The sequence below is a fragment of the Papio anubis genome, chromosome 11 (assembly GCF_008728515.1).
Source record: "Papio anubis isolate 15944 chromosome 11, Panubis1.0, whole genome shotgun sequence".
NCBI lineage: Eukaryota > Metazoa > Chordata > Mammalia > Primates > Cercopithecidae > Papio > Papio anubis.
Genome location: NC_044986.1, coordinates 59,000,455 through 59,010,105, shown reverse-complemented (window position 1 = coordinate 59,010,105; position 9,651 = coordinate 59,000,455). Strand labels below are relative to the sequence as shown.

The 9,651-nt window shown below is 55.0% G+C and overlaps 1 protein-coding gene across 2 annotated transcripts; it reads left to right on the top strand.

Moving 5' to 3' along the window:
* Window positions 1–2,731: 2,731 nt before the first annotated feature.
* EGR2 (early growth response 2) lies at window positions 2,732–9,424 on the top strand. 2 transcript variants are annotated; one of them, XM_031652218.1, is made up of 3 exons: window positions 2,732–2,845; window positions 5,458–5,566; window positions 6,947–9,424. In XM_031652218.1, exons 1-3 carry the CDS (start codon window positions 2,747–2,749, stop codon window positions 8,206–8,208), a joined length of 1,470 nt encoding a protein of 489 aa, XP_031508078.1. In that variant the 5' UTR covers window positions 2,732–2,746; the 3' UTR covers window positions 8,209–9,424. The 2 variants fall into 2 exon arrangements, with proteins under 2 accessions (XP_031508078.1, XP_031508079.1); XM_031652219.1 differs by lacking the exon at window positions 2,732–2,845 and adding an exon at window positions 5,060–5,357.
* The last annotated feature ends 227 nt before the right edge of the window (window positions 9,425–9,651 follow it).

The following is a 9,651-nucleotide window of genomic DNA, read 5'->3' as shown; positions in this document are numbered from 1 at the left end:
GAGACACTCCAAGCAGGATGCCTGTACCGGCTACCTTCAGCCCCAGTGCTCTAGACATGGAGATGGCCTTAGAAGTTTCCACTAATGACTTTCCCCATTCCTCAAATGAACTTTGCTTCCTCCCACCTTGGCACCTTTCAACCTCTGTTCTTTCTCCCTGGAATCCTGTCTCCACTGACCTTCCCCCAATCCTTGCACATCCTTCAGATCTCTGCTTAGAGAAGTCTTCCTCAACCTCCAAGACTCACTTCGGTCCTTTGTCGTTTTCTTTCATTGGGATCAAACACTGTCATTGTTTGTAGTCATGTATTTGTGTGATACACAATGCTAAGTCCATGGGGTGGGAACCAGGCCTAGTTTTAGGCACTATTATACCCCTGGGGTTTGGTGTAGTGATGGACACCTAGTAGAGGCACATAAAATATCTAAAGGGAACCTGAGCACCCACTGCTTGGGCCAGTGCTACTGCTTGTGCTGCTGCTTCAACAAAATTAGATCATAGAGCTCTTATCTCCTCCTGTCCAGATTATTTGTGCCAGTGACACGTGACTTAAGTTGCACACTGGACTGGTGCAAAGCAATGCTTTCCTCAAGCTTCACAACGGTTTTGATTGGCGTAGCCTGGGCTTGGTTTATAGCCTCTGGGATTACCAGATTAGTAGTGAGAACCATTTATCAGTTGTTGAATGGTTGTAGAGAACCATTTATCAGTTTTTTTCAGCATACAGGGGCACCTTTAAGAAAGCTTGGCTGGATGGCAGAGTTGGAAATTGATCTGATTTTCACTGAAGTGCACATGTTCTACGCCATTCAAGTCTGAGGTCCCCACCCTCATGGGTGTCCCCAGTTAAGGCAAATTCTGACCTTCTTATGTCTTCTATTCCAGTAACAGTGTTAGTATGGAAGGGAACAAAAATGACATCACAATAGGTAGAGCCTATGATGTGCAAAAATGTTAATAAATCAAAACACAAATATTAACAAATTATTTGTGACATCCCACTTGACTGATGGTGATCCTGTCACCACATTGTAAATGAGAATTTCAAATCTGGGTTAAAAAAAAAAACCTGAAAATCACTCAGGGGACCCTGGGGTCCAGTTAGGACCTTCAGGTTGCCACCCCTGCCTGTCACCCCAAACATTCTCCTGCAACCCCAGGAGTAAGCCTACTAAAGGGCTTCTATGCATCCTTGCTATTTTACTTTCTGGCTCTGGAATCTGGACAAAGCAAATTGGAATCTGGACAAAGCAAATTGGAATCTGGCATGAGTTTGCTACTCTTTTAATAGCCCTGATACATCTTGGAGTGCCCCATTTACTTGGGCATTTTTACAGCTCTATTTTAAAGAAAGTGAAAACAAAAAAGTTCAAATGTTTAATAGTAGGGACCATGGTACATGTTGGTATTCAACTCTCACATTCTCCATCCCCACACCCCTCCACCTCCAGCACAGTATCTTGCTCAGTAAACCCTGTGAAGTTTTTATTTGTCCGCACTTCTTTCTTCTCTCACCTCTTCTTGTCTCCAGGGAGGATACTGTGGGGCTGGCTCCTCTTATGACAGCGTCTATTAGTATGCTGGCTTTGTGCCAGCCTGGCTATTGCATTCACAATCTAAGTCTGGAGAGCCCAGGAACTCAAATTCTCCCTTTACAGTGGGTAGGGGGCGTGTCCATGACAGTCCCTTCTTCCTTGCCTGTAGAAAACCCTGACCTCAGCTTTGCTCTCCTCAGACACGCCAAAGAAAGGAGATGAAATTGGCGGAGGTGGCCTGATTCTTCGCTAGTGGGGGGAGTTAGGCTCCCAATCCTCAAAGAACTGTTCACTTTTCAGACCTGGGTTTTCCTGAGGGCACTATGTAGCGACCACTGTGCGCTGTACTTGGATTCAGAAGACCCGGCTGCAAGTTTGGATACGACCACTTACCAGCTACGTGACTTTAGGCAAGCCACTTTAGCTTTCTGAGGTTATCCACAGGGTGGCTGGCTTGAAAGAGTGCGCCTTGATTCTGTTCCATTACCTGCACTACCCATATTTAAGGGTTGGTACTTCAAGAGACACTCAAAAAGACAAAGGTTACGAGAGTTATCTACTGACTCGTTTCAGAGGAGATTCAATAAAGGCTTCCCAGGACTGGCCCCAGGCATTCCCCGGCCTCCCCGCAGCTGCTGCCCGTCCCCGCCCCCACTCCATTCCCTGCGCACCACGGGCTGGTGCAGCGTAGCTCTTAGGGGGTGGTGTGAGTCCTTGGAAAGCTCCGAAGAATTTCAGAGGGTCAGTCACTCTCATTTACTCTAATGTGCTTTTAGGACTCCTTGATGGGGCTCCTTCCTCCACCCGCCTTCCATTGGCCTACTCCTCTGGGAAGGGTGGCAGCCGAAGACCTCGCGGTTTTCCCTCGCTCAGGCACCCCCGCCCCCTCCCCCCGGCCCGCGTCCTGCCCTCCGCGGCCTGCTGGCCGGGCACTCGGGCGTCCAGGAGCTCCCCCTCGGGGCGGCGCGCGGCGACCGCCGGCGGGTTTGCCGGCTGCGCCAGTCGCGGGGCGGCCCGGGCAACTCGCCCGCCTGCCAGTCCGCCCACGTGCGCAGAGAGGAGCGAAGCGCGAGCAGTCGCCGCGCCCGCGCTTGCCGCCGGTGGGTGCCTCACCTCAGGGGCCGGCGGGGGCCGTAACCTGAGCCCCATCGCAGGGATCCGTATTTGCATAATTCGGCTTTCCCCCCTTCTTTCGGACTCAGGGCCGGAGATGCGAGTCGGGCTCCCCTCCGAGGCGTCGTCTTCCCCATGGTCAGCGCGGGGGCCGCGGGACCCGCCGGAGCGCAGGCGGAGCGGGCTGGCACACGTGGTAAGAACGCAGCAATCTTTTCTCGCTCTTCTCTTCTCTTCTCTTCTCTTCTCTTCTCTTCTCTTCTCTTCTTCTTCCTTCCTTCCTTCCTTTCTTTCTAGGACTTTGCACATTTTTGCTGGGTGTGGGGTATCTACTAGGGTGCTAACCTTGCTGCGATTTCTTTCCACGTCCTTTTCATCCCCAATTGGAAAAAAGCGCACAGCGCGAGCGAGAAACTTTCCCAAATGTGCTCTGGGTGACTTACATCAGAGATGGCCGGCCGCCGGAGACCGGCTTTTTTGGAGGGAGAGGGAGAAGCAGCGCTTGGGTGGAAGAGCAGAGGGAGAGACCGCTCCCGGCCGCCCCAGGGCCATGACCGCGGTGCGCTGGGCCTGGCGAGAGCAGGCGCACGGCTGCAGCGGTCCAGGCAGGTGAGCGGCTGGAGAGCCGCCTGCAGCGCCGCGCTCCCTCCACGGCGTGGCGCAGTGGCTCCCGCCTGCCCCGGCCCGCACTAGGCTAGGGCCGCTCCGGGCCGGGGGTGAAAAAGGAACAGGACAGGCCCGCGAGGCTGACCCTGCGCATTATCCCTGGCCTCCACGGCTTTGGAGCGGGAAAGGGCTCTGGGGCAGTTCGCAACCTGCACAAACGACCATGAATGAGCCATGCAGGCGGCGGTGCGCTGGACTTGGGCACCCGGGACCAACCTCCTGTGGGGCCCCGGCCAGGCCCGGTTACCTATGCGGGCTGAGGCTCACTGGTGGAAGCTTTGCGCCCAGCATGCCAGAACCTGCTGCTATTTGGACTTTGGAAAAGTTTTTTAAAATTGCTTTGGGAACTAAACAGAAGGGTTTCTACCGGGGTCTCGCAAAGTAAAACGAGTGGGTTGGGGGATGGGGATGGCGTCTTGAAAGTGATTAGAGATGCTTTCGGCCGTCACTGAGGACCGCGCTGGGCTCACCAAGGTGTTTTTTGGGGAGGGAGAGAAAATATTTATTCTAGTACGTGTATTCTGGCTCGGGTGCGGGCAGGGCGCGGCCCTGGATAGTGGGCCATGGGGGTCAGGAGGAATCTGTGGCTGCCGGGACAGGTAGTGAAGGCGAAGACAGTGTCTTCACAGAGCCTCCTGTCCCGCGAGCCCGGAGCCCGCTCTGCCGCCGGGACACTGCTGGCAACGCGGGCGCGCGGGCGCAGTCAACAGGGAGGTGTGTAGTGTAAGGTGTGTGAGCGGGTGTGTGAAGAGGGCAGCGGGGGCGGGAGTGTGTAGCGGAAGTGGAGCGAGTGTGTGTGTGTATGTGTGTGTGGAGGGGCAGGGTGAGTGTCCAAGCTTCCATCTGGACGCCCCCACGCAGCCGACCGCCCAGACGCGCCGGGAAGGGCGCCCGCTCCGCGCAGCAGCTGAAGGGGGGCGGGGAGCGCGCGGGCAGAGGAAGGAGGGTGTCTCCGGCTGAGGATTTCTCTCGAAGCTCCCCACAGTAATTCTGCTCCTCCTAGGGTTTACCCTCCCAGTCCCAAGGTGCCCAAAATACTTAAACAAACAAACAACCCAAACCTGTTCCGTTTTCGCTCCTGTATAAATAGAACAGACTTTCCAAAAAAGCAATACGCATTCACTCTTATCACCAGCCACTTCTTTCCACCAAGTAATTCAGAAAAAAGCAGTCAGCTTCCGTGAATGCATGTAGCTTTTTTTTTTTCTTCGCTGCCTCCTTTTGCTTGCGGTTTTGAGCTGCCAAGAAAGTGAGTAGGGGTTTGACTGTAGTGTCTCGGCTCAGCTCGGTTTCTTTCCGAAGTTTAATTTTCCGGAATGGCTCCCAAACAAGGGCTAGGGAGGCGGAGCCGCCGGCACCGGATCTTCGCCTTTTTTGGAAAGTCCCAGAGAACCGGAATTCCTCCCCGCCCCGGGAGGCTGAGCCGCAGCCCGGAGCCGCTCGCTCTCCCGCTGTGGCTGCGGCTGGGTCCATGGCGCGCCCTCTCTCCCGCGATCCCTGTGCCCCGGACCCAGGCTGCAGCTAGGGCCGCGTGCCCGGGACCCCCGCGGATCCCCGCCGGCTGCGAGCTGGGAGTCGCGAGCCCGGCGGAGTCCGCGCGGCCGAGCCCGTGTATGCAAATCAGCCATGTGACGGCAAAAGCCGCCTGGCCCAGCCCTGTTCCTCAGTCCATATATGGGCAGCGACGTCACGGGTATTGAAGACCTGCCCATAAATACTTAGAGCAACACTTTCCGTCTAACTGAGCAAGGAGCAATTGATTAATAGCTCGGCGAGGGGACACACTGACTGTTATAATAACACTACACCAGCAACTCCTGGCTTCCCAGCAGCCGGAACACAGACAGGAGAGAGTCAGTGGCAAATAGCCATTTTTCTTATTTCTTAAAAAACAGCAACTTGTTTGCTACTTTTATTTCTGTTGATTTTTTTTTTTTTTTTTTGGTGTGTGTGGTGGTTGTTTTTAAGTGTGGAGGGCAAAAGGAGATACCATCCCAGGCTCAGTCCAACCCCTCTCCAAAACGGCTTTTCTGACACTCCAGGTAGCGAGGGAGTTGGGTCTCCAGGTTGTGCGAGGAGCAAATGATGACCGCCAAGGCCGTAGACAAAATCCCAGTAACTCTCAGTGGTTTTGTGCACCAGCTGTCTGACAACATCTACCCGGTGGAGGACCTCGCCGCCACGTCGGTGACCATCTTTCCCAATGCCGAACTGGGAGGCCCCTTTGACCAGATGAACGGAGTGGCTGGAGGTAAGCCGCGTGTCTTCGCAGGCCGGGACCTGCGCGGCCCGGAGGTGGTGGGTGGGGTGCAGTGGGTGTGCGGGAATCGCAGGAGAGGATTGGGGCTCCAGGTGGACGGTGCTGATTGCACTGGCTTTGAAGACTGGAAGTGGGTGTAGGAGGAACCTGCGGCAGCAGGGACCAGGGCGCGCGGGCAGATGCGCCAGGTCGCCAGCAAACCGGCGTGCGTGCGCCCCGGCGCGCCCAGCCCGGGGCGAGCGCAGGGATGGGGGTGGAAGAGGCGTCCCTTCAGGCTTCGAGGCTTGCGCAGGCCCTCTGGCCGGTAGCACTTCGACCTCCCCTCTCCCGGGGCAGGGGCAAAGTGACGGTAAAGTTCGGGGCTCCCGGGGAGAGCTGCGCGCCTGGAGAGCCGAGCGGCGGAGAAGCGCCAGGGGAAATCGTCGGTAGCTCCCTCCTGGGCAGAGCCGACCCCGGGAAAATCTCGGAGCGCTCCCTTCTTGCGGCCTGGAGGCGCTCCGCCACCTGCGCACCGCCCGCGAAGTTGAGGGGGTTAGCAAGGCGGGGGCTCCGGCCGGCGGAGGCAGGGAGTGGGTGGTGGAGGAGGGCGAGCAACGGCGGGAAGCAGCCCCCGGACTGCTGAGGGAGGCCCGCGGGGGCACCGGCGACGCCGGTTTCCTTGGCGATGCCGTGGAAGTCGTCTCTCGCGGCCCCCGCACCTTCCTCGAAGCCGGGCCACTGGCCTTGAGCTGAGGCGGGGACGCGCGGCTGTCGGGAAAGGCGGAGAAGATTGGGAGGGCAGGGAAACCTACGGACTCCTTCCTCTACAGCCCCCATTCCCTCCAGCAGCCCTCAGCTGAAGCGCAGCGGGAGAGGGAGGGAGAGAAAGGCACAAGGCGCTGGGGATGGGGAGCAGCCGGGAAGTCACCCACCCGCTTCTCGGGCTCTCCTCTCGGTTTGGCAGCATCACGGCACTAGGTCGATTCTTGGGTGGTGTTTGTCCTGGTGCCTCAGCCGTGGAACCCCCAGGCAAAAAAGAGGGAGAGAAGCTCCGGGCAGATGGGGCCTTTTAAAATATTGTTGTTGCTATTATTGGGTGTTTTTTATTGGGGACTAGAGCTGCAGATGGCTGGGGGTGGAGGGGAGTTGGGAAAAGCTCATTCTGCATTTTTGGAGGTAGTTCTTGAGTTCCATACTGTCAATGGGTTGCCACAGTTGGGCTGGCCTCTTCTTACTGTCTGTGGGTCTCAATTTCCCCACCTTTTGGACTTTGCCCCAGCTCTACAGTGCTGAGACTCTGGGCCTTGGGAATGGACCTATGTGAGCCGGGGTGAGAAGGGAATCCTGGCTGTATTTTCCATTCCACCTCCATTCTGCCTTTTCCCTCCCCAGATGGCATGATCAACATTGACATGACTGGAGAGAAGAGGTCGTTGGATCTCCCATATCCCAGCAGCTTTGCTCCCGTCTCTGCACCTAGAAACCAGACCTTCACTTACATGGGCAAGTTCTCCATTGACCCTCAGTACCCTGGTGCCAGCTGCTACCCAGAAGGCATCATCAATATTGTGAGTGCAGGCATCTTGCAAGGGGTCACTTCCCCAGCTTCGACCACAGCCTCATCCAGCGTCACCTCTGCCTCCCCCAACCCACTGGCCACAGGACCCCTGGGTGTGTGCACCATGTCCCAGACCCAGCCTGACCTGGACCACCTGTACTCTCCACCACCGCCTCCTCCTCCTTATTCTGGCTGTGCAGGAGACCTCTACCAGGACCCTTCTGCGTTCCTGTCAGCAGCCACCACCTCCACTTCTTCCTCTCTGGCCTACCCACCACCTCCTTCCTATCCATCCCCCAAGCCAGCCACGGACCCAGGTCTCTTCCCAATGATCCCAGACTATCCTGGATTCTTTCCATCTCAGTGCCAGAGAGACCTACATGGTACAGCTGGCCCAGACCGTAAGCCCTTTCCCTGCCCCCTGGACACCCTGCGGGTGCCCCCTCCACTCACTCCACTCTCTACCATCCGTAACTTTACCCTGGGGGGCCCCAGTACTGGGGTGACCGGACCAGGGGCCAGTGGAGGCAGCGAGGGACCCCGACTGCCTGGTAGCAGCTCAGCAGCAGCCGCCGCCGCGGCCGCCGCCGCCTATAACCCACATCACCTGCCACTGCGGCCCATTCTGAGGCCTCGCAAGTACCCCAACAGACCTAGCAAGACGCCAGTGCACGAGAGGCCCTACCCGTGCCCAGCAGAAGGCTGCGACCGGCGGTTCTCCCGCTCCGACGAGCTGACACGGCACATCCGAATCCACACTGGTCATAAGCCCTTCCAGTGTCGGATCTGCATGCGCAACTTCAGCCGCAGTGACCACCTCACCACCCACATCCGCACCCACACCGGTGAGAAGCCCTTCGCCTGTGACTACTGTGGCCGAAAGTTTGCCCGGAGTGATGAGAGGAAGCGCCACACCAAGATCCACCTGAGACAGAAAGAGCGGAAAAGCAGTGCCCCCTCTGCCTCAGTGCCAGCCCCCTCTACAGCCTCCTGCTCTGGGGGCGTGCAGCCTGGGGGCACCCTGTGCAGCAGCAGCAGCAGCACTCTTGGTGGAGGGCCGCTCGCCCCTTGCTCCTCTCGGACCCGAACACCTTGAGATGAGACTCGGGCTGACACACCAGTTCCCAAAGGTCCCGGAGGCCCTTTGTCCACTGGAGCTGCACAACAAACACTACCACCCTTCCCTGTCCCTCCCTCCCTTTGTTGGGCAAAGGGCTTTGGTGGGGCTAGCACTGCCCCCTTTCCACCTAGAAGCAGTTCCTTCCTAGAATTTAGCCCATTCTAGTCTCTCTTAGGTGAGTTGACTATCAACCCAAGGCAAAGGGGAGGCTCAGAAGGGGGTGGTGGGGGACCCCTGGCCAAGAGGGCTGAGGTCTGACCCTGCTTTAAAGGGTTGTTTGACTAGGTTTTGCTCCCCCACTTCCCCTTATTTTGACCCATCACAGGTTTTTGACCCTGGATGTCAGAGTTGATCTAAGACATTTTCTACAATAGGTTGGGAGACGCTGATCCCTTCAAGTGGGAACAGCAAAAAGACAAGCAAAACTGATGTGCACTTTATGGCTTGGGACTGATTTAGGGCATGTTGTACAGTGAGTGAAGTATGGCCTTTATGCCGCACTCTGTGGCCCTAGAATGGCGAATCAGAGCATATCTAGTTGTCTCAACCCTTGAAGCAATATGTATTATAAACTCAGAGAACAGAAGTGCAATGTGATGGGAGGGACATAGCAATATCTGCTCCTTTTCGAGTTGAGAAATGTAGACTATTTTTTTCAGTGTATATCCACTCAGATTTCGTGTATTTTTGATGTACACTGTTCTCTACAATTCTGAATCTTTGGGAAAAAATGTAAAGCATTTATGATCTCTTGAAATGAGTCAGAGGTTAACTTATTTAAGGGGGATGTACATATATTCTCTGAAACTAGGATGCATGCAATTGTGTTGGAAGTGTCCTTGGTGCCTTGTGTGATGTAGACAATGTTACAGGGTCTGCATGTAAATGGGTTGCCTTATGGAAAGAAAAATCACTCCCTGGGTTTAGTATGGCTGTATATTTCTGCCTATTAATATTTGGAATTTTTTTTAGAAAGTATATTTTTGTATGCTTTGTTTTGTGACTTAAAAGTGTTACCTTTGTAGTCAAATTTCAGATAAGAATGTACATAATGTTACTGGAGCTGATTTGTTTGGTCATTAGCTCTTAATAGTTGTGAAAAAATAAATCTATTCTAATGCAAAACCACTAACTGAAGTTCAGATAATGGATGGTTTGTGACTATAGTGTAAATAAATACTTTTCAACAATATTTTTGTTGCAGAAATCATTTCTGAAATACTTACTGGGTGGGAATTAAACAGTCATTCAGTCGCTGTGGCAGTATTTTTTAAAAACAGCACTAAGCACCAGTGAAAATGCTTTGACCAAACCATGGTCTCCAGGTCTTCTTTGCTAGCCTCTGGATACCAACCCCAAAGCAGGCTCCATTCATAATCAAACACTAGTGTTCTGGGGATTTCCCCCATGCATTAGTGT

Bases quoted from the DNA above. Each gene is read 5' to 3' on its own strand.
- EGR2 (XM_031652218.1), top strand. From the start codon at position 2,747: ATGCGAGTCGGGCTCCCCTCCGAGGCGTCGTCTTCCCCATGGTCAGCG. The intron at 2,846-5,457 runs GTAAGAACGCAG...TTTGTGCACCAG, and splicing joins GGAGCGGGCTGGCACACGTG to CTGTCTGACAACATCTACCC. The intron at 5,567-6,946 runs GTAAGCCGCGTG...TTCCCTCCCCAG, and splicing joins GATGAACGGAGTGGCTGGAG to ATGGCATGATCAACATTGAC.